Source organism: Cygnus atratus, chromosome 6 (assembly GCF_013377495.2).
Source record: "Cygnus atratus isolate AKBS03 ecotype Queensland, Australia chromosome 6, CAtr_DNAZoo_HiC_assembly, whole genome shotgun sequence".
Classification (NCBI taxonomy): Eukaryota; Metazoa; Chordata; class Aves; order Anseriformes; family Anatidae; genus Cygnus; species Cygnus atratus.
The window spans coordinates 7,693,261-7,718,154 of record NC_066367.1 but is presented as its reverse complement, the minus strand read 5'-3'; the positions used below and the strand labels follow the sequence as shown (position 1 = coordinate 7,718,154).

General features: G+C 40.9%; 1 protein-coding gene across 3 annotated transcripts in view; it reads left to right on the top strand.

Annotated features, from left to right (window-relative positions):
- ERBB4 (erb-b2 receptor tyrosine kinase 4) overlaps nucleotides 1–24,894 on the top strand; it is a 574,171-nt gene that overhangs the window by 271,898 nt on the left and 277,379 nt on the right. For all 3 annotated transcript variants that reach the window (XM_050711632.1, XM_050711633.1, XM_050711631.1), the window contains exon 3: nucleotides 20,786–20,972. In XM_050711632.1, the coding sequence (XP_050567589.1) occupies nucleotides 20,786–20,972 (187 nt within the window). The remainder of the gene's footprint in view (nucleotides 1–20,785; nucleotides 20,973–24,894) is intronic.

Here is a 24,894-nt window from a genome sequence, read left to right as displayed (position 1 = left end):
AGGAGTCAAAGTGATGTTGTAGGGCTTGCTAACCGTTTTACGGGGGCTTCTGTTTAGAGCTGCCCTGCAAAATTGTCCCCGATGACCTCTTGCTGCCTGGGAAGTCGTGTTCTTAGGGAAACCCGGAGGGTCTGTCATGCCAGGGGCCGAAAGCTGTCTCCTGCCATGCGTTTGAGAACAGTCTGGGAGCAGCAGCGGGAGCCACGAGCCTCTGCCCTGCGGTGGCCCAGGCAGCCAGCCTCAGGACCGGCGCTGGTAAAACGCTTCCTCGTGAAGGGGAAAGAGGCTAGAGAGATATTTTCTAAGAATAAAAATTCCTTCATGGTTTTTTGAAAACTGCTTTATGTTTTGCGAAAACGATCACTTAGCATCTGGCAGGCTGGGCTTCTGCCATGTGTGGCAGAGGATACAGTTTGTGTAGTTGCAAGCAATCTACTCAAAAAGCTTTTGTGTAGTCCTGGAGCCCAGGAACTTGTTAATTTTGAGCAGTCATTTTCCACATTTAGCCCATTAGAGACTCTATTTTTGGTGACCTAGTTTGAGCTCTTTAAAAAATAATCAAGCAGCATTTTTCAGATCTGATTTGTAAAGGGACTCTGGATTGGTTTTGCAACTTGAAATGAAAGTTAGTGGGGGGGATAGAAACTGGTTTTTATCTGCCTGCTCCTTCAGAGCTAACATTTACAATTGATTTTAGAAGGCCTCTAGGAAGGTTAATCTGACAAAGACTATGGCTTGGCTTCACTACTTCAGGGGTTATTGTTCGACGTGCTGCTGGGAAAATAATAAAGTAGTTAGTTTTAAATAATACTTTCCCTGTGATAACCTCCAAGAGTGCTCCCAAGTATTACTGGGCACGATCCAAGCGTTGTTAAAGCCTGTGGATTCCCTTGCTCCCCAGCGAGTACGGCGGGATTTGGATTAAAGAGCGTGCAATTTGGGGCACAAGCCAAAACAGCTTGCCTTGGGTTACACAGAGCTGGGTTAGAGCTCAGGCCCAGAGATCCTATTTCCATACTCCAGCTAGGCTGAGGGAATTAGTATCACGCAGGAGAAGGACCAGCCTCTGGCTGCTTGCGAGTGCAGGGAGGGCCCTGACGGTCGCAGCCCTTCAGTTTTGCTACAAGAGGAGGCTTACAGGCAGGAGATGCCCAGGCTGGCGAGCCAGCTTGTTCAGAAGAGTGGTTGTGAGCAATTCCAGCAAAATTAAAGAGAAGAAAAATATCCGAAAGTAAAAAATCTCTTTAAACTTTATTCATATGAATTGTTTTCACATTTTATGGCAATGAAAAATTACGTTCTTAAATGTAATGACCTGGAAAGGCATTGTAGTGGGAACCTACTATTTTCTCTTATTTGACCTTTATTTTCTCTGGACACCCCTTCTCACACTGTGGCTAGCAAGCTGCCTTTGGGGGAACACCCCTGCTTCAGACTCCCCCCAAGACCAGGGAGAGCAGCCTCACAAAGCTGATGGCCATTTATTTATTTGCAAGGAGAAGCCCAGAGCAGACCTCTGGATCCCTCAGAAGCATCTCTGTGATACGTGTAAGGATCTGCAAATGTAGGGATTAAACTTGCTACTTCTGTAGGAAGTTAGAAGACCACCACCCCTGCAGGAGACAGCAGTAGGAGTGTCCCTGACATGAAAAGGCTCAGAGGTTTTTGAGGTAACTGTAGGAAAAATATGCAGCCACAGCATGGCATGGCTATGTGCACCTCCAGCTCATCCTGTTTGGAAGCTCCTTCAATGGGGAGAGGAAGGAGCAGAGCCAAACCATGCAAAATTACAGCAAAGGTTTGGAGCCACTGCAAGACGTCTGCTAGGACCAAGTCCTGCTATTAGGGAGGTCAAAACCAGTCCTTGTCCCCCGTGGTCCTCACATGAGGTTGCTTGGTCTGGAGCTGACCTGCAGCACCCAACTCTGCCTCGAACTGAAGTTTCTTGCTACTGGATGTTGTTCCAGGAAGCTCCGTGCCTCTCTTTTATCACCGTAAATATTATTCCAGGGGCTGGAATTTGGCAAAGAAGATCATATAATTCAATTGGAATCAGATTGTTTGTAATTAAAAATGTTTGGCCTATTAGAAAATGAGGATCCTATATTTAATTTATATTTGATTTAAAAAAAAATAGCAGGAAATTAGTAATTTACCAGATTCTATTGCCATTTTTGTGTTTCTGTAGCTCAAAAGTATCTTGATCCAACAAATGAGATGTGGCAAATGTTCTAAATACTGTTTAATTTATTTTTTTTACTGAAAAAATATGTAAATGCCTGAGAAATTATACTTTGAAAAGTGGCTACTGCAAATTAACAGCATTTCACATGGATCTTACTTTGCATTTTTAATACACATAATGCGTGTCCTAAATTACATGATTTGCATTATAAACCAGAACAGCTCCTGTGTCGCTGTTGCGGTCCAACAGTTGAATAACAAGGCTTTTCTTTCTAAACTGTATAAATACATATTTACCCAAATGATGCAATTTAGGGCTCTTTTATTTACATTTTTCTGGTCAGTCAATCACACTGACATTTTTTATAGTCAACACGTTTTGAAGGCATCCAAGTAAATCTGGCATTTGAGGAATGTAAGGGCCAGACGTAGGCTTGAAGTAACCACTCAGTTGTTGCACTGACACCTTGGCTCCAGCATTGCATTATGGTGTTGGGCCATTTTCAGCCTCAGTGCCTTTACCTTTCCCCTCTGCACCTGCAGCGTTAGGCTGAGGGTTGCGGACACCCTGGCTCCTGGGGCTGTTCCTGATCCAGAGGTTATTTTGTGGATGGACTTTTATGCATTTGATGATACAAGAGTGTGTCTTGCCACCATGTCATCACTACTCCAGCGTGTACTATAGGCAGGTGCTTGTTGCTTTCCAAGTATTTCTCCTCCAGGTCCTACCTGGTTTCTGCAACCTTCTGCTGTCCGAAGTGCCTGGAGAAAGTGCTGGATGACCTCCATCACGTAATTGCATCACCATTGACATTGTCAGTTGCTCAAAGCCTCGAGTCAGGTCATCCGCATCTATTTGCAGTAGTTTTCCAGGACTGGTCATCCTCATTGTCCAAGGAGATTCAGTTTATGGGTTTAATATTCCTGCATTGTTAGCGTGGTACCACTGCTGCTTGAATTTCATTCCAAGCTGGAGGTCAAGACCATAAACGACCTTGAGTCAGCTCACTCCAGTACGTGTTGGCTTCTGGTCATGTGAAGGGGGAGAAAAGTAAATGAGTAGAGACATTTGTTGTGCCTTTAGTTCTGCTTCCCTTACCCAGCCCCTTTACAGCCTGATTTCTTAAGGGGTTACAAGTATGTGTTATTCAGTCTCCGTCCCTTTTAACTTTTGTTGTCTGGTTTCAAGCACGTTTGTCAGACAGGCAGAGTTTCTGGTGATACTATGTTCTGACAAGGACTGTGAAAATGACCACCTGGGCAGATAAGTCAGTGCCACTCCGCTTTGCGCTTTGTAGAGGGTCCCTGTTACTCTGTACCTGCCCAGCAAGTAAGTCACCAGTGCCTTCAGTAATTTCACGTTTCTGGCTCCTAAGACAGCACGTCCTCTTGGTGACAGCCACGTGGCACCAGACTGTGGGGTGGTCCAGTGCAGACCAGAAGTCAGTGCAGTTCTTCTGTGCTGTTGCCAGGAGCTGCCGTGCTGCAACTCGGCAGAGTCAAGTGTGGCAGCAAGGGAGCTGTCGGCTGCGGCGGTGAGCAAGGGATGGCCAGCGTGGCTGCCAGCCTCAAGGGATGTTCAGAATTTACACCACAGAGGATCAAAACAGGTTTTCCAGCACTTTTCCCCTGCTGATAGACTGCATTATGCAAAACAAGAGGATTCTCAGCTCGATCTCTGTAAGCATCAGTTTGTTTTTTTGAGAAAGATGCTGTGCACTGTTTCTAATCAACATTTTCACTGCATCCTTTTTACTGTGCTGAGCTCCATGCAGCATTGCAGACTGGAGGGATCATGATCCCCGTCTCCTTTTGCTACTTTGATATTGCATTGGCATTGCCTCCTTTTTCCCTTGCACACCACTCCCTGAAACGTGTTTCCCACCTTGCAGTAGTTACAGACATCTCGTAAAAGGCTACATACTGCATTTCGTGGATATGCTAATGGTTGTGTCCTTTTGGAGTGTGTAATTAAATCCTTAGCTACCAAAGTGGAACCACATCATGGAGTTATCTCTAGTTACATCAGTATTTCCAGACTGGTAGGAACTGTTCACAGTTTCCAATACTTTCTCCCCAGCCTGCGGCCGTGACGTGATGAGCAGAAGCTTATTTGCTGAGTGATGTACAGAGAAAGTACAAAGGAGCAGAGTTGTCTCAGTAGCATCACGTGTGCCATTCAAAAATCATCTTGGAGATGAGGAGAAGGTGGGAATAGCAGCAACAGGATACGGAGGACTTGGGAGTTGAAGATGCATTACATAAACAGCTCTTTTGCCAGCTGAAATGCCAGCAGGGTGATGATAAAGTGCACAATGTTTATTGATATCCGAATGACTATTTGTTGCCAAAAAATGTATTTTAGAAGTTAGCATAAACTCAGTTATCTGATTCTAGCAGGTTTAGTATTTATTGGGAAATCTATGGCTTTTTTTATAGCTATTGTTCACCTTAGGGAGAGAATAAAAAAGGGAGAAAGCCGTTTATTTTAATAGCCATGACTTCCTAATCTAAGCACTCTGTACTAGCAGCTTGATTGCAGAGTGGAAAGAAATGGTGGGTATTACCATCTATCCTTTGTTACGGAGCTCTATCACCTCTATCTCCACCAGCAGAGCCAGGCAATAACTTACTGCAATGGACACTGAGGGATATCAGCTCCCAAGCTTCTCAGATTCAGATACTTTGTCATCATGAGTTTTCAGGAAAGTAAATAAGTTGATTAAGGGGGAAGATTTGTCACGTCAGCCTTTTTGCCCACCTAGAAGGCAACGTTCTTCCCCTCCTTCCTTATCCTACCCCTGCCTTCCTTGCAGTGGGTTTCCTTGCATACATAAGTAGCTTTGATAAGGAGATGCATTCTCAGCTGTGCCTCAGAACTAACAAGTGTTGTATATATGGAAATGTAAATGATGCTGATTAGCCAGGTGTCATGGTTTGAGGAGAAAAGTTCAATCAGAGCAGGGAGAATTTTGGCAGCCCCATGCACGATCAGCTCTTCAACAGCTGGCAGAGAGATTCCTACTAATGCTCAGAAAAGCAGGACCAGGAAAGGCAGTCAATAATTGTAAAAGATGAAGACACATAGCCAGTATAGCATCTTTCTGGTGTCTGTGTTCATGCTTCCTAAACCTCATCTGGCAGTTTCTGGGTTCTGTACTTTGTTTCCATAAATTTCTAAGCATGCTGAACAGGGTAAGTGTTGGGAGCCAAGGAGCAGGCAGCAATTCAGCACCCTCATCGTCCTTCACTATCTCCTGATTTTGTGTTATTAGTGTGTTTAGAGAGGTGAATGTTTCACAGTGATTTCTAGAGCTGATCATATAGGCTCTGAACATGCCTTCAGGCAGAGTTGTGACCCTGATAATTTGCTTACACCTTGACCTGTAGCAAAATTTGATGCTTATGGCCTGGAGCCTGGTTGACTATGACCCACAACAATGCACTGTGCTAGGCTGTGATTAATAGTTAATTTTCAGGGAGTAAAGCAGTAATTCTTCTGCTGCACAGGCCAAGTTGGATTCTGGCAGTGTGCGACTTGGGATGCTCCAAGCCTAAAGCCAGGGCTGCCATCCAGACTCATTCCACGCTTCCACCAAAAGTTGCTTCCCAACAAAGCGGGAGGTGTGTTCAGACAGGAAAGAGACTACAGGTAGGCTAAGGTCAGCTCTGTTAGATACAAAATGCAAATGAATCTTGGTATTAAAGAAGGAAGGCTCTGACATTTTTTTTTCTTCAACCTTTTTCTTGTTGCCTATTGGCAATACAAGGAAGGACTAACCCTAAACCTCTGCACCATGGCAGTCTTCTGAGACATTTGCCTCCAAAACAGGAGTCAGCTGGAGTTCGGCGTTAAAGCATAGCTTCAAAGAAAGGTATCACAAACTTTTTACCCAAAGATGCTGCTACTCCGACTAAATCATTTTCCCTTCAACATGCTGTTAGCTTGGAAAGGCTGATGGAGTTTGACATGTTGACATCACCCAGGGAGGGCATCCTGAGGCAGAAAAGAAGACATTTCCATCTGCGTTACAACAGCAGCAGCTGCATGTGGTTATGTAGCTTGCAGAGCAGGGACAGCCCCAAGACTTGTGTGGTTTGGAGCACGTTTTTAAAGGCACAGCTGAACCCAAGCCCAGTGTTCAACTGAGAAAGCATTTAAGCACATCCTTCACCTTGAAAAGACTTTCCAGTCTATGCCAATGCTTCATGCCTCCATCCCACAGTACTAGAGACTCAGGTCCACTCTTTTCCTATTGAAAACCTCAGCTGAAGTAACGTGGCTGTAGCTGGTCTTAACACATTTTTTCATCCTCCTACCCAATTTGAGAATGAGATGCTGCTGAGGAAGACTAATGTCATTGTGGAGCAGCTGGCTACAGCCTTGGTAAGTGCAGCAAAGGGTTGGGGATAGGCAAGGGAGTTCCTGATTTTACACGGCAGTTCAGGAGCTCTCTGGATCAGCCCTGAGCCTGGTTGCTTCTCTGAAAGAAAAACATTTCCTTCTAATGACATGCCATGTAACTGCTAATACTGAAACACAAATGCAGTTTTGCAGGTACAGTTGAAATTAATCCTAGCATAATTTTGCTAGAAGGAGAATGCCTGCTGTGCGGAGCAGTGAAAGCAAGTGGAACTCTTTTTCCAGCTACCCATCCTGTAGCGCTCCCCTTTGCAGGCACACCGATGTAGACATGAGTAATCCCATTGTCCACTTGAACCAGTCCCGGTCCTGCAGGTATCCTGCAGTGCCAAACAGTGGTGGTTTGTTGCGGGAGATGGCAGTGGTGAAATATTTCCAGTTCCATGAAAGGACATAGCATGAAGCTAATTAATTAAAGCTATTGGGAGTTCCTTTGAAGCAGCCTGTGATTAAACATAAGGATTTATTGTGGAACAATTAGGTAAATTTGGCCTCAGGTATCTCCCCCCACTTCTTGGTCCCTAGGGGAGGAATGATAAAATTCTGGCTTAGAGCTATGCTTTATTAGAGTTCTGTCCATTTTAATTGATTCAGCTTTAGTTATATATCTCATCGAGAACAGTTAAAGTAAAGGACAAGTGTTAATTTGTAGGCATCCTGTGAATTAACTTTGTCTCCTGCATGGAAAAGGAAAATGCAGATTGCCGTGCTGGAAACAGCAGAATGTGAAATGATGCAAGAATGAGCTGGAGGTTTAGCCTCCAGTGTCTTCCAGATCTTCGTATCTCATCTGTATCTTCAGTCTAATATTTGCAATGAGAGTGGCAAAGGCTGCTGTAGTGAAGCTTCTCAGCAGATGTTATCCCTTAGATTACAGTGCTGTGTCGAGAGCCAGGGGGTAAGTTTTTTGTTCCCTGAAATTTGCTGTGAATCTGGTCTTTTGGGTTATTGGAGTCACGGATTACCATTTGTACCACTTCGATAATATTTTTAAATGCTGGTGAGACAGGCTGATCTTACTCTTTGGGCTCCACATGAACCCAACATGAAGGGCTAGAAAGACAAGATGGGAAAGCCAATGAACTTTCACTGGAAATTGTGGAATTGCTGGCATTTGTAGTACGGGGTGTGCAGGCATCATGGTAGGCTATGTTTTAATGAATAATTTGACATAAATGCTTACATGGAACTGCCACTTTCCAGCTCATTTTACTGAGCTTTAAGCATTGACTTGCAAAGATCACGACTCTTTTTTTGTAACTACTGATAATTCGTGTTTTACTCCTGACTTTGCAACTTATTTTCAGCTAAGAATTTCATTATGTAGTATAAGGACGTCATATGACACAGATCTTTCCCTTTTACAGCCTAAATGGACAAGAGAGAGGGAAAAAAAGAGGCAATTTTAAGCAGTGGATATGTCGTGAATTCTTTTTCATAGATGGGGAATAGAGAATCAGGGAGATGAGCTACTTGGCTGATTGAATGGAATAGAGAGCCTCTCAAAGAAGAGACTAGAAGGGCTAAGTTCGGCTTGTTTAGTTAGCAAAACAAGACCCCAAATTGTGTATTAATTGCTGTGTGTACTTGGGAGCCGTTCAAACTAAAGGAAAGTGCTGGCACACAAGCAAATGTCAAGTAAATTAAAAAACCTTTGGTATTGAGAAGGTGTGGGCAGGTGACAGTACCTTTCTTTCTCAAGCTCTGGTTCAACAGTAGCCAAAGCCAAGAGCTCTTGCAATGACATTCACACTGGCAAATGTAATTAAGGGCTGCAAGGGTTGCATCCTGAACAGAATTTCTCTCTTGGTTTGTAATGCTTTAATTTAGTATCAAATATTCATGGACTGCCAGGGTCAAATGGGGATAGAAAAGTATTATAACAAATATGGGGAAAGTGGGATGTCAAAGTATTCAGCTGAAAGGTCAACCATCCACGGAAACCTATTAGGAGAAATACTGTGAATACATTGCTGCATCTGTGAGTTACAGAGCTAAACACGAGCCACTTCTGCCCCAAGCATGTAGGACTTCGAAAGTATCAAGTGCAATGTGCACAAGTGCTCACGCTCAGACGCACGCAGTGTTTCAGATGAGCAGACAACCAAACATGCCAGTGTTCGGCTGGTTGTAAAGTTACATATATAAACTTTCCCAAATGTTAGAGCTTGTCATCCTGCAGTCTGCACTGCACCAGTCATATCTCATGGTTATAAGGGAAAGAAGAGTCTGTTTTGAAGACCTCCTGGAAATATCTATGCAAGGTTGTTATATGATCAAATTTTTTTTTTGGGGGGGGAGAAGACCTGGCCAATTAAGGGCACAATCCGAAGCCTATGAAATGATTTTGATTGACTTCCAAGAGTCAGGACTTACACCGTTCAACTTAATGCTCTCCAAATACATGTAGTCAATACATAGAATTATTAAATGAATTCAATTCAGTAAAATAGAATGGTTTTATTCATTCAGTGAGAAATTTTGGAGGCCTAAGAGGTATCTGTGGTGCATCTGGTAGGGAGTCTCAGTTTGGGAAGATTGGGCCAGGAAGCAAAGCACAGGGCGAACAGAGCCCTCGACTAGTGGGACCATACAAGAAGGCAACCGAAATTCAGAGAAGCTGTGAACAAAGAGCTATTAGAAATCAAAGCATTTCTTCTGTCAAGGGCCACATGAGAAAAGAGGGAGGATCAAAACTAGCTAAAAATAATGGGGTAAATGGAGGCTGTGGAGCAATATGGAGAGAGCAGTTGTCTGGCTGCATCTTCTGGAATCTTACAGTTATCTAGGAAATGGCATGTATGGACACGGGGCTGGCACTGAGTGTACTGAATATGTGCTCGCATTACATCTCCAGAAGTAAAACGTCCTGACCTACCATTTTCTGTTTTCCCAGTTGGTTTTCAAATGCACTGGTTGCTACAAGTTAGAAGAGAATTGGGTAAAAAGGAAAAAAAAACATCCTTTGGAGCCAGAAATGCCTGCAACTTCAACTTGATATTATACCTGCCTATTTAGCCTTAAAGTCAGGCAGGGTGCTGTGAGAATGAGAGCTGGGTTTGCTCAAGTGAGAAAAAGCTGTCATTTTTATCCAGGATTTTTCTTGTCTCACAGTAGCGTGCAGTTCAGTGAGGAAACTACCAAAGGATTGCATTTTTAGACACCCAAAATACCTGAAGATAAGAAATCCTGCAGGAATAAAAACACACTTTTTAAAAACCATATATAAATATATATGTGTAAATACATATAAAAGCTATATATATACACATACATGTATGTCCTGTAGAAGCTCTGAAATTCGTAAAAACTCAAGAGAAACAAAATTTAATTCTGCAAAATCCTAAGGCACTTTTTAGAGTTAAATTAATACTAATGTAATTAAAATGGTAATACTATTTGTTAAGAGTATTTAAATAATTCATTTTCCTATTGGTTATATGGAGTATGCTTAGGTTCAGCAATTATATGCTAAGCGAAAGCAGTGTTGCCTTAATGATTTCATGATAATCTGACCTTCGATGGTCCTAGTTTACAGCAGCTGACACTTTCTATATATTTTGCAGACTGCAAAGTAATTAATAGGTATGAAACACCATTTTTGGCATTCTGATGTAGTCTCCATTGTGTATGCTTAAGCCTGGTCTTCGATGACCACTCAACCCCATGCTCTCCTTCTGGGGAGGATATGTCCCCAGCGTGCTCTGTGGGGTTAAGTAGTCTGAAGCAGTAGTGGCCAAATTCAGTCCACTCAGCCCAGACTTTGCTGTTTTTGTGGGTTTTGGATACAGCCTGGCTCTCTCGGATGCTCTCAGCATCTCAGGGTCACGAATGGATGGAGGGTTTTTGTGGGTCTGGCTGCAGGACCTCTCCTGCTGAAGGGCAGCTTCCAGCTGCGGGGTGCACGGGTGACTGCCCTCAATTTAGGGGGTAGGTAACTTTATTTATCACTAAGTACAATAATAGCTCTTGAAAAGCTGCCTTTGAGGGAAAGGTAATAAGGGTATTAATAAAAAACAGGTGAAGAGAGAACGGCCTTTTTAGCTTGCTGCATTACTTTATCATTGTCAATCACCTGGGATCTCCTTTGAGATTATTCCTGTGCAGTTTAATAACATTGTTTCTGTGATGACTTTAATGTCTGAACCTTTCTTCCATCCTTAGCTATGACAATAACCACTCTGCTTTTTCTCCTTCAACAAGCTATTGTGTGTGGTTCAGTACATTAAGGAGCATTATTAAATATAGATGTTTCCTCTAATTAAGCCGGTGGAAAGAAATTGCTGGTCCAATCATTTGCTGGTGATAAGTATTGAAAGAAATTATATCTTACATTGAGTATCACACTTTTCCCGCCAGGCTCCAAGAAAAAAAAAAAGAGAGAAACAAAAGAACAAAATGATACAAAAATAAAGCAGTAAGATTGCAAACTCAAGCACTCAAAAAATAGATAATGCCAGAATTATGGCTACCTGAATTTTCCTGGCTTGTTATGAACCATAAATTCTGTCCTTCTTTGCTCCCGATCACATACAGTTCCCCTTCCCTCTCTGGTCGCTTGACCTGTTCCCCCTAATAAAATTATAAAATTTTAAAATCCCAGTAATATGATGGTAAAATTACCATTTATTCTGGAATCCTAATGTTTATGATGTTTAGAATTTTTATATCAAGAGCAAACAATGTTTTCTGGCCTTGTTCCTGAAGAGAAATAATTTTATGCAGAAATTTTCCAGTGCCTTCCATCCCCATAAACTCACCTATAATTTAAATGAAAATGTAATTTGTGAACATTGAAGGAACCAAAATTTTCTTAATTATTTCAATAACTGCACGTAATAATAATGGTATATTTAAGGCATCTGGTTATTAAAAATTTTGGACATAGCAAAAATAAAAATTAAAAAAGTTCCCCATCTTTTCTAAGGTTGAGCATCTTGCATTGTTCAGGAACCACATTGAAATTGCTGAGTGGGATAAGTTTGTAACATGCCCCCTTGAATAAAAGTAGTGAAATTAATGCAAATATCTTATCTTGATAGTTAGCTCAGTCACTGAAGATTAGAGGTTGTTTTTCTGGTTGCTGTCACCCTTCATAATCTCAAAATCTGAAGTTTACATGTTCTTCCTGAAGAATGCTTCAGAATTTAAATTCAGTTGCATTTACTAATTTCTTACCTCATAGAAATTAGGGATCTATCCTTGAAGGAGACTTTAACAATCCATTAAAGCCTGAATAACAGAGCTATTCTCCCACTTCTAAACAAAACAAAGCCACGTCTTTAAAAACAAGAAGCCTCTTCACTTTTTATCTTAATAGAAATAAACCTAATCAAAAGCCAGCGATTAATGGATCTCTCCAGGGTTTCTATTCTTGAAGATTAGAGAGTCACAAAGGCTGAAATAGTTTCAATAGGAAGGTGTGATGCTGAGCTCAGATTGTGTTATTTGTATGTGCTCAGCTAGAAACAGAGTTGCTAAAATCCAATTTTTGGATGAAGATTTTCTTCTTCGACAAAATGAGACAAACAGCAGCAACTCCAATATTCGGTAATTTATGTGTGCAAAAATGTCCTGCAGTGCCAATAAAGTTGGTTCCTCCCAGGAAATGCATTTAAAATACTCGTTAAGAGGTGATTGTTGTACATAGGAAACACACTGAAAGCATGTTTTTAAGGAAGTATTTTCTTGGGAAAGAAAAGAAAAGCTCTCCAAGAAAAAGCTAACTGCTTTTTCAGGATTGGACAGCCAGTCCTTTGCTTCTTGCAAAAAACCCCAAAGCTCAGACTGAGGATGTTTAGCTGAAATTTGACAAGGTTGCCACATCTTCACTACGTGCAGTTGCTTCCTGTGTTCAGAAATAGAAACAGCCTTTTGCTTTGCGGAGTGGCCTGGCACCTTCACCTGCACTTTGAATAGGAAAATGTGACAGTCCTGTTGTTCAGCTCAGGGAAGTTTAATTCACTCTGCATCAGTCCAAGGAGTGGGAATCATGCCAGCCAGTGGCTCCTGTTGCTTCCACAGTAGGTGGTGGAGAAATTTTAATAAATGTATGTAATTCATCAGGCTAACTATAGCCTTTACAGTAATTCATACCAACTAACATGGCTGTATACAAGTTTAAAAAAATCACAATGTCTGATGCACAAAACCTGTTGCTCATCATCTATTAGATGAACAAATAAAACCACCTTCTACTGTCAAATGCACACAAAACATTTCTTGGATTTCTACAGGCAGCTTCCATTAAGGAGCATGTAATTCTGGACACACTGTTACAGACTGTAGTGTATTTGTTTTGTGTATTCTTCCATTTGACTTCTGATCAGTACCTTGACCTTTCATAACCATTGTGGGAAAAACATCCTTTTTCACTTCTTTTTATTGTCTGTGTAAAATTTCATCCACTTGCTGGGAGAGACTTTGTGAGCATCAGTCCTCCTCTTCCTTCTCTGTCTTCCCTCTCTTTCCCTGGGAAGGAGGCTCGGGGATGCCAGTTGGATGGGATCCCTGGTGTGCTTCAACCATTTCCTGACCTGGAGGACCAAATAGTCAAGCTTCTGACGTTTAGTTCAGCTTAGACACAAGCAGAAATCTCATGGGGATTTATAGCCTCACAGTTAAGAGCAATGAGGAATCAAATACTTTTTTTTTCTCTTTTTGTAGATGACATCTTGTTATGCCAAAATAAATACATCAACCTGGTTCAGTGCACTGACATCATCTTGAGATGTCTGTAGCAGTGCAGACAGCAATTGGTGTAAATACAACCATGAAACCTTGTACAGTGAAAGTTACAACTGGGGTTAAGGCTCCTTGTGTTGCTAGGAAAACCCCTCTGCTCTGAGGACTGTGCTGTCCAACTGCAAAGCAGAAATGTCAGTGCTGATAGGGGATGCAGACTTCGCAGTGCAGTGCTCGCTCTGCTAGCCCGCAGTGCCTCTCTAAAGCAGTTTCAGCCCATCCGCTCAGTAAGCCAGCGATCACTTTGTCTTTCCTGGTGGGTGTCCCAAGACCCTTGAACGTGCTCACAGCTTCTTAGAGACTATAGCTGTCTAAGGCAAATTGATAAAAGGCAATGTGTTTTCCCATGGTTATTACTTTCCTAAAATCCTTCCAGACTGTTGGCATTATTTTGTTTATGAGGTAGTAGTTTGTGCACTTTTATGTTGCCTCGAAAGCAAGATTTACTTGATTGAAGCTCCCAAATGCAAAGAAAGCAAAAGGCATTAATCTCTCCAATTGGAAATTCTGTAACTGGGCAGCTATAAGCTGATGTGCTTTGAGTTTCTGCAAAATGTAGCTACTGCTAAACAGCCCAAATGGTAAAGCATTTTGTAACAGTATAATGTTCTCATTTTAATCTTTCCGATCTAATTTATGACTAAATTTTCCCTTGGGAGATGATACAATAAACTCTCCTGGAAACCACTTCGCAAATATGTTGAAGGCCAATCAGGTATTACAGATATAATGTCAAAATTCTTATTGACTTGCTAAATACGTAGTCATCCTTAGCTTTCCTCAGGACAGTAAGATGTTAGCTTTGAAGATTGGGTTGTTACAGAGTGGAGGCTTTGTCTTGGTCATAATGTAGTTCAATTTGAACAGCTGAGAATTTATTGTATGTGCTCAGGCAGCCTGTATACCTGAAAGTCAGACGCCTCCTAAGCAGGTACACTAACAGAGGAATTGTGTTTTAGACAGAAAATGTTAGAAAGACACTCAGATGTTGATGTAAGCCTAATCAGTTTCTCTAGTCATACAATATTTTAGCTGAAAAATTGATATAGACACATGGTGACAGCTGACATGAGCTTAAGTCTAGCTCAGTCAATAGGAAAAATATTTGACTATGTCTCTAGAACCTATATTTAAAAATTTGAAAGCTAGAGGTTTTTTTTAATCACGCTATTTATCTGTTATTTAGATTTATTGTTCCCATTCCCACATTATTATTTTGTTATTATTTTAGCTTTCCATATCCCACATTGTTTTCCCAGGAAAGCTTTGCAAAATGAGTCAAGATACACATTTCATAGGCTCCCCCCTACATTTTTATCCATCGCTGTCGCTTATACATTATTTATGGAGCTTCCTTTCCAAATGCCAGATTTGGACATTAATCTGCAGTTTAGTGGATTTAAAATTGGCATTTGCTTTGTATCCAAGACCTCCATCACCTTTTCTGTAATGTATATTAGCTCAGTCCCAGCCTCACCTATGCAGCAATGTGATTTCTCTGTTACAGTCAATAACTACATAATGACCATACAGTTAATTCTCCAGTTTTTGTGTATGAAGAGGCCCACTCCTGAAAAAAATGAAATGTAAAGACCAGCCATTCAGAAAACAAAACTTCAGTTCAAACACTCCAAGGGTGGCTTCTATAAATTGTCACAAAAACTTCACTTACAAATTTCCAAGGACTTAACAAAAGATGCTCCTCACTGACTGCTACTTTAAATTTCAGGAAAATTAATTTTACTTTCAGTCCATTGATTTGTTGCTCAAGATATTATTGTGCATATTAACAAAGAAGTCTGGGTGTCAGTGAGGACAAGAGTGATTTAAAGTTTCTACCATCTGTCTTAAATGTTCAGTCACAGTTCAGTTCTGCAGTCATGCAGCAGCACAAGGCTCCTCAGGTACAGCTCTTTTCAAAATTACAGCCAAGCCCATCCTTTTCCTTTAGTACAACTTAAAGCAAACTAAAAGTCTACCCAAAATTCTTTCTTTTTTTTTTTTTTTGTAACAAATCCGAATCTAAACTGCAACTTTAGTGTTTTGGACAATAAATTCTCTGCAGCTGCCAAGACAACTCCGGTTGCGATACACTACTTGCTTCCAGATCAGGAACCAGAAAACTGTTTTTCACTATCCATGTTCTGATACTTGTCAGTATGCTCAAACTTGAGGGATTTTCATTGAAGCTTGTACCGCATATCAGAAAAGCCACCGGTGCTCAGAAGGGCTTTACACCACAATTTCATGAATGTTGACGTAATTGAAGAATACAGGACGTGGAAGGAGACAAGACATGAGCTTGTTCTGGAACAAAATTCCTGACGTGCGTGCTCTGTGTTAGTTTTGACATTGTCTCTAAATGGAGTGTCCTCTTAGACATGAGAAACATCAGTATGTGCTGAATATTTCTCATGGTTGTGAACAGCTTTGAGAGAAGCTGGAAGCAGCCGTGCGCCTGAATCCCATAAAATATGTCTCCCGAACTCTTTTGAAAATCTCAGTTTATCTTGCCATTAATATTTATAATTGTCAATGAGCAATGCATGGAACAGCTAATTGAGCTCCATAAATTGCAATAGGCTGGTTATTTCCACATGGCTACATTTCAGTTATTATTTTTTCCCTTGGAGTTGGGTCTGTAACTGCCATAGCTGCTTAGAGACCACTTTTTGCTAATTCAGTAAATGCTAATTTTTTTTAATTGTCACAGTGGAAGACAGTGCATTGCATCAGTGAAAATGTATGGAAAAAAAAATTAATTGATGGCATTTTAGGTTATCAGCACACTCACTAACATGCTCGACTGCATTTTGTGAACGTGGCTATTATGATTGCCCTGGAAACTTGTTTAAAGTTAAGCAAGTGTTCTCTTTATGGCACTATTGAATTTCCCTGTTACAGGAAACAAATTTATCCAGTTTGGTTTTGTTCTAACAGATATAATGCTTACCTTTTAATTGATCAAAAAGCAAAATGTGGAATATGCTGTTCAAGTTAGCTTGAGATGTGAAAAGCTTCTGAAACAGATGATGTGGTAGTAACTATTCACAGTAGTTGTGCTCACAACTCTGCTGTGGCATGTTAACTGTGATTAACATGGAAAAAAAAAGGTCTCTGCACTTAGGAAATATTTTCCCCTTTGTGTCACTTAGACATCCAGCTTTCTTGGGATTTAACATAATGTGACAAAATACATGGGCCCCGTTGGAGGGTCAGTCGAGCTCCTTGGACCAGGTTCAGCAGACGTCTGTTGTCTGCTGGCAGCTGAGGCGTGCGAGGAGCCTTGCCGATGCGTCATGAAATGGATATTCCCTCAAAATAGCGCTTACTGTACTTGGCAACTGATGGCGTTAAAAGTGGGCCCTTGGCTTATTCCTGACATATATCTTATTTACAGTTATCCACCCTTTCTATTTCTCTCCTTTTGGTGGAAAAAAACTCACAAAGCCTCCACGATAGATGTTTAAAGGACATGGTAGCGTTTATGAGAAGCCCCAGGTTCCTTCATCAGTCATTGACCTGTGTTTCTGGGCAGCACAATGAAGTTACCTATTATTTTGCTGCGTTTCACTCGGGTTTGTTTGACTTGAACCAGACGCCAAGATCACTAGTAACAATCGTGTATTCGAATCCCTGCTGACAGGATAATTCTGGCCTGGCTGTTGGGAGCTTAAAATGCTTTACCTGTGCTCAGCTAGTATTATTTGTAATTAAAGCTCCCAGGTTATACGTTGCAAGGGAACGGGTTGTCTGGAGCTAATTTTTACAGGTCATCCTCTAGAAAGGTACCTCTGAAAATAACCCTGTGTTTTTCATTTTGAGATCCCATTTCTCTGTTCACCTTGTGCATGGTATAATGTGCCAGTATTAGCTGCTGAGAAATTAAACAAGACATGCATGCGAAACTGTCCTTGAAGGGAGCTAGACTAGTGTTTCCATGTGCTGTCACTGATGAAAGGACACAAATTTCAGACAGTACAACCCAGAACTCACACCATTAAAGCCGTTTGGCTTTTCTTTTTGCAAATGGAGGAAAAATGCGTACATTAGAGAGGAAAAGCTGTCCCCTGAGCATTCGGCGGCAGTGTTTGCTGCACACTTTCTTGCGCTTTGCTGGGCCTGCCTGAGGGGCAAAGCATCTACCATCTTGGGGCCGCCATTGAGATGGGGCGGCCACCATTTTGGGGCAGTTACTGTGGCATTGCAGCCGCCATTTTGTGGCAGTTACTCAGGCATGGCAGCCGCCATTTTTGTGCTGTTACTGGGTCGCGGCGGCCGCCATCCTAGGGCAGATGTGAGGAGCGGTGGCCACCATTTTGGGGCAGTTACTCAGGCGTGACATCCATCATTTTGGGGCGGTTCCTGAGGCATGGCCATTGCTGTTTTGGGGTGGACCCTGAGGTGTGGCAATTTGCATGCTGGTTCGAAGTTATTTTTTCGAGAACTGGAAGGATGGCAAAGAAAGGCAAAGTAACGCCAGCAGGGAATTTCCAGCCACAATGATGCTGTAACGGGGGAGAAAGGGAAAATTGTGCAAAATGAAAGGATGGGATGTTCAAAACATGCCTAGGTTTGGCATGACTTGCAGGGGAGGAGATAAGAGTTGGATGATCCTTTCTGACGTGAGGATTTGAGAACCTGAGTGGAGGCCAACAGATATCTTTGCAGTGACTCCAACAGTGCCTGGAGTGAGCTCCAAGCATGCAGGTGTCCACTTTCAGTAGGAATCATGTCAAAACTAGCAGTGACTGCAAACTGACAGTGTTGTCAAGAAGTGGCTAAAACTTGGGCCGCCTGCTGCGCTCCCAGTACGTTTTTTCAAGCTGAACCAGTCAAAAACCAAAACATCCTGCAAAGCTTGTCATTACTCTGTCTTTTTCATTCAAATTTGAATAAAGAAAGAAACCTCAAATTGAAATACTATGGCCCTAGACTTAGTCAGAAGGCTGCGTTCTAGCAAATACAACCTCCCTCCACCTTTTTTGACACCCTTTTTTGTATTTCCCCAAGAATTAAATTAATGTGGCTGTTTCTCCAGCAAATATGTTTGTTGGGGAGAAAAAGGTGTTGTAACACTGATGGGATTGGAAAGAACCCTCTGGCTCTTGTCAAAATACTTGCCATAATTTGTCATTTCAGTTGGATAAACCAAACGGGGCAGTTGGCCACAAATATCAACAACAGAACTTTATTATTTTTTCCTCTGTTTTTTATTTTCCAAACTTTGTGATGAAAATTGCTGGTGAGTGTGTGTGTGTAACTGAAGTGCCATGCGAAATTATTGTCATTTCAGGTGTGCTTGTTGTACGGAGGAAATAAAACGTAACCTTAAAATAGAAAAGATGTTTGTAAGTGACAAAAAATTGGCAGGGAGGACTTGGTTAGATGCAGTTTTGGAACTGTTTTAATTTTTTGTTTTTAATTCTATTCCAAGTTTAGAATGTCCCTTTAAATTAATTAGAACAATCACAGTATCTCTGGAACATCAGTGGAGAAATTCATGTCTTGAGTATAATTTTGATATTTCCTGAATTCTGAAGAGAAGCTAGAAAAGCCAGCTTACGGAAATTTTTGGATACGATGAAAAACAAACTCCTGACCAAACTGGGTAATCTGAAATGTCTGAAAGTAAAAGAGCTATCATGAAAGCGCTAGAAAGCTTCTGATTATAATGGAATCAGTGTCCCAGGGAATAATGCAGCTCTGCATTTAATATTGAGCTACTGAACCGTACATCTCAACCTAGCTAAACTCACTGGGTTCTCATCAAAGTGCTGTAATGACACTGTGCTCTGTTTAGAAGCCAAGCAACTCTTGAAATAGCTCCAGATCTTTTTTAGCAGCTTCAGCTGAGTAGAGACATCAGACATTAGAAGGACAGCTACTGCCGTGGCATATATATATCTTTCATTATGTATACTGCCACATTCGGCAATAATCTTATGAACTTTTATAAACCTAATTAAAAGGTTCTTGCACACTTCCAGGCAAAATCTTGTCAGCAGTGCTGAACCAGCAAAACAAAAGCTGTCCTTTGTTCTGCAAATCTGTTGTCTTTCCTTATTAACAATACATGCGCAACGCATTTAATTCAATGCTTGCCATTGTTTGCCTGTGTGTTTTTTGTTCTGGCATTGACTGGCGTCCCTGTTGTGTTACTCATAGTTCAGGCATGTTATTCTAAGTAGAATTTTTTATTTCTGTGTATTGTTTAAGGTATTTACTTTGCCAAAGGGAAGAAAAAAGTGCTTGCATCTACTTAAGCAGATTCGTAGTTATGTCAATTTCTGTCCATTAAATACACAAATACACAGGTATATAAACATACGCAGTGATTGCAAGCTGTTGCAGGTATGGAATTAGGTGAGATTTGAAAACTGTATTTGAGAGACCTTTTCCAACACAGAGGTTGTGTTTCTGGGAGCACCTCTGGGCAGGAGCATCCTTCAACCTGTCCCTCCTGCTAAGGACACTGACGCTTTAGGTTAATGTTGAAATGACACTTTTCAGATTTCTAGGTCATTTATTTGAATTATTTGGAATAACTTTGTTTTCTAAAACATTTTTCTTTTTAAAAAACATCTTAGTACAGTTAATCTTTTGGACTTTGAAAAACTGTTGTGTTTTTTTTTCCCACTTTACAACCCAGACAATCAAGTCTTGAGTATGAGCAGGAGAGAATTGTTGTATAGCTTATCTAAAGCAAACGAAGTATTCAGCCAGCCCCAAAGTGCAACAGTCATTTTGCTAATGGTTTTGATACTACTTTTGATCAAAATCTGGGTATATCTGTGATACCAGCACTTCAAAATCAAACTTGAATCTTTACAAATGTTCAGTGATTGATCTGATTTACTTGGAAGTACAAGGTGGTGATATTACTTACGTGCTTTGTAATTTTCTCTTTCAAAAGGTGCTCTCCATTTCTATCATGTATTCCTATTCGACGGTGAACTCTTCCAGTGGTCTCTCCCTTACCCCATGTTGTGTCCTTTACTCTTACCCTGGAATATCCTGTACAACGGAGTTACTCACAGACAGACTACCTTATCTGACCTGTGGCGTTGCTATGGTGGATTCTGCTCATATCCTAAAGAGACCATTGACCTGCTGCCTGCTTTGAGTTGTGCAAAGTCATCCTTTCATGCATCTTTTATGCTTACTGTGAATTTCTGCTCGAGTTTAATAAAACTGGAAAGAATGTCTACCCCTTTGTTCTCTGCTTTTCAAGCCAGTATGTCTAATAAGCTCAGTTGCATTGAAAGAGAAATGTGGTTAAATTCAAGAACTTGAAACAGAATTTTTTGGGGAAGGGTTTTTTTTTTTTTCTGGCATACCTGTATCACATACTAAAGCAACTGCTACGTGAAAAAATCAGAATAATTAAAAATGGACCATTTCTAATGTGTTTATTTCATTTTTGTCTTTCAGTCTATCAGAGAAGTCACAGGCTATGTTTTGGTGGCTTTGAATCAATTTGAATACCTGCCATTGGAGAACCTGCGCATCGTTCGTGGGACCAAACTCTATGAAGACCGATATGCTTTGGCGATATTTCTTAACTACAGAAAGGATGGTAATTTTGGACTCAGGGAACTTGGCTTGAAGAACTTGACAGGTAAGTGAAACTTGTAAATGCAGTGGATTAGTTGGGAAAAAAAGAGCTTGTTGAACATGTGCATCAATGTCCTCAGTCATTTACATTGTGCAAATAATAGGTACCATGAGAGGCTGGCAGTTATATGCTGTTTGAAAGGCTCGTTGGTACTTAATTTCATTCCTTTTCAGAATCACAGCTGAACTTTTTCCAGTACCACTCAAATGCTATGTATGAAATTCATGCCAAGAGCGTACTTGAAACAAAAGGAATTGTTGAAAGAAAAGACGCACTTTTTTCTTAGTTTTGAGAACACAAATTTGGTTATTATTATGTTGCTTCAGGTGTTACCTATTTTCTGGCAAGTTAGCTTTGGCTTCCCTCAGCCTCAGCTCTTGCTGCTGTGTCAACATTGCTGCTGCTCTCACAGAGGTGGGGGAAAGAGAGGTGGGTGAGAGGGGATACTGGATCTTTGGTGTATTTAATTTAAGTCCTCCACTTTCCAATAAAAAAGTTTATTATATATAGTGATATTTTTTGAGGCAAAAATGTAAGGTAAGTCTATGTTTTTGTGGTCATTTGTAAATTCAGGGCTGGATGGATAATGATATGGGGTAGGTCAGCATTTCATATCTCCCAAATGAGGGTCTGCAGTAACTGGTTTGAGAGATTAAATGCTGGCTAAATATCATATCATATGTTGCACTGTAACTTAATAAAGGCCAGGCAGTGGCAAAGTTTCTTTAGGGAGTTCACTAGAAGTGTTTTATTTGTACATGGTTCCTTGTGAAGGGAGGGGTGTCTGCTACGATCATTTGTACTCTAAGTTTTGGTGTTTGTGAAATGGCCTTATTTCTGCAAGTGGCTAAATGTTCAGTGCAAACACTGACATGACCTGGACTTGAACCTGAGTACAGGGAGGTGGGAGCGTTTTGAACTATATTAAGGCACCCTTCACTCCTGTTTTTTTTGCGTTGGTGTATTCAGTGGTACACAAGTGCCTGCAGTTCCCTTTTGTTCAAGCCTCTCTGGGTTGTACAGAGATGCTTTCAAAAATAGGAAGGAAAATGAGATTTTGGCTATTTTACAGAATAAAACACAATTTTAGCAGACTTTCTGATCAGGTTCATTCTTCTGGTCAGACTTCTAACACTTTTGCTTACTGAGGCCATTGTGATGATACCAGTGCGCATCCCAAAGTCTCTAAATCCCTGCTGCGCTTCTCTCTATCATTGTCATAATCCAATTTTCTCCTATTCTATTCCCACATTTTCCCCACACTTATAATTTAGGGTATTCATTGTGGCTGCCTGTGCCTTCACATAGCACAGCTACAGCATCATGTACTAATTTTCTACTTCTTCGTATACTTTTCTTGTCTATGAGTCTCAAAATGCTTTGTAAAAGACACTAGGCTGGGTGAAACTGAGACTGAGAGGTGACGTGAGGCCAAGGCCAGAAAAGGACTGGAACCCTTTTCTCTTGGGCTAGAGGCTGTTCTGCCAAGAAGCAAGGGTTGTATTTTCAGTGCTTGTTTAGCCATGGCTTTACTGCTCAGTAACATGAAAAACCTTATCTTTTAGGCCCTGGCTCAAGATTTTGTTCTTGAACTAGCTGCCCTGTGCCAATGAACAGTTCATCTGACTCCAGAGGTTCTCTCTGGAAGCTGCTTTTATGTGATAGGCACCACACCAAAACTGTCCAGCAAATAGCTTGACTGCCTTTTCAAGTGTTGTGAGAAAGTCTGCCTTAGCTCAGCCTTTGAATCTTCCCTAACATGAGATCATCACAACCACTTCATCTGATTTAGGTGTTTACAAAGCCCTCTGATGGGATTATTTGGCTCAAAACGTATTGTTGTCTCTTGGAAGAAAAGTTCCCTAATAACACTAGCTTGTCTCTGCTGAATGCTTAAAATAGCTTCTGGGTGCTGAATATGAGCTAGTGTGTACTTAAAAATACTCTAATATTTTCTAGACAGCATGTGCCAGGACCCTGCGAGTCCCTACAGCAGCTGTTCTTTGACCATTTTATATACCGTTTAAGATGCACCTGGCTATTTTAACCCACAACCTGCTTCTTGTTGCAAATGCTCTCCCTGGAGCGTATTAGTAGTTAAGTCATTTTTGTAACACAGCCTTAATAACTACATAAAAATAAGTGGTGGTTGCGGGAGTCAGCGATGTTGCAAGGCCACGAAAGATCAGCTGTGTCTGGGTCTTCCCTGTGCCTACCAACCGCTCCGTATTTACATCAGAAACAACCAGTGATTTGCATTGAATTTAAGATGAAGTGGTTCCCATGAACTTGCATCCATCAAGCTTCTAGTCCACTACAAATTTAAAGAGACCGGCTTTGAATGGTACATTTCTTCCACTGGAGTAAAATATAAACGTAACTCCTGCCTTGCATGCCAAGAACTGTCTTTCCAGGGCTTATGTTCCCAAAAGCTCAGGAGGTTCTGTTCTTATTTGTGCAGTGTCTGGATGCAGGGATCCTGATGCTATTTCAGTCTGTTACTGCACAGTGTTCAAATACAAACACTACCCTCTGTGTTAAATAAATGCGGAGGCTATTCTCACCTGCAGGTTATCCTATGACTTAACCAGAGGCAGGATTTCATCCCTCTGTGACGTACAATTGCATTATTTTTAGTGCGTTGTTAACAGCTGTGTTTTTATTGTCAGATATGTCTATCACGCTTTCATATTTAAATGTAACTTTAAATGCTTGACTTTTTTCCCTTAAGATATATATATATATATATATATATATATATATATATGTAAAAGACAACTGTGAAGGCAGTAAGTTTTATCTTGCACAGAAAGCACGATTCAGTTCTCACTCACGATGTCTGTTAACCTGAGAGGGAGTTTTGTTTGTGCAGGACAGGTCAGGAGCAGGTCCTAAAATTCATGTGACACTTCCAGAAAGTCTTGCCTATAAAAATCTATTTCTCAGTTATTATAATAACTTAGTCAATGATTCCACAAGTGTCAAAAACAAAAAGACATTGAACTAATGAAGAGGCTGCTGTCATCTCAGCTGGACTCATCTCAGCTTGCAGATTCAGCTGCCAAGTAACCTTAAAATAAAATGCGGTTTTGACATACTGAACGTATTATTCAGGCTGAGATTAGCAGAATAACTGATGCTGAGGGTATGCCACCTTCTTCCATTTACTGCCTATGAGCTACTGCAAATCATTCCTGTCTTCCCTATGTAGCTAGGCAGTCAACCTTAACTTATCCAATGAAAGGGCATAATCGTTGTTCACACTTTGAGTACTCCAAATATAGAGAATACCTGATGGCTGCATTTCATTATGGCATTTATCTTCATGAGCTGGGAAGGAGGGATAACTAACAAGTGCCAGAACCACTTATGAAGTATCCCATATTTTCTTCTGAGTGAAGATGAGTAACAGAGATCTACAGCAAATGATGCATCTTTGAATGAGCAGAGATAACGTCATCATCTTCCCTATTGGCCTTGGAAATAGAAGTTCCCCTGGAATTCCTTAAATGTATTAGACTAAAGCAGATTTAGGAGTGCTTAGTTTGATAACACGTAAAAGCAGGAAAATTTGTAGTTTCTTACTTGCTTGCTTTCAGGAATGGAGATTAAAGCTAAATTAAGGCAACTATGGTTCAAGCGGTAAATGCATGATGTAGCCCAAAGGATTTGGCCAGTGATAGCCAAGGAAATCTCATTTGATTGGCAGGAAAGTCATAGGGGAAAGGATTGTTTTCACTGGGTGTAGAAAGTGATCCATTGTAAACTTCCTCTTCTCCTACAGATCTTTGTAATTTTTATTTTTATTTTTTTAAGTTTTGATTACATTTTTAATTGTTCTGTAAAACAAAATTTGAACATTCTGTGATAATTTCTGTAACATTTTCAATATATTTTTTCCTCAAGAAATCAAAAATACTAAAGG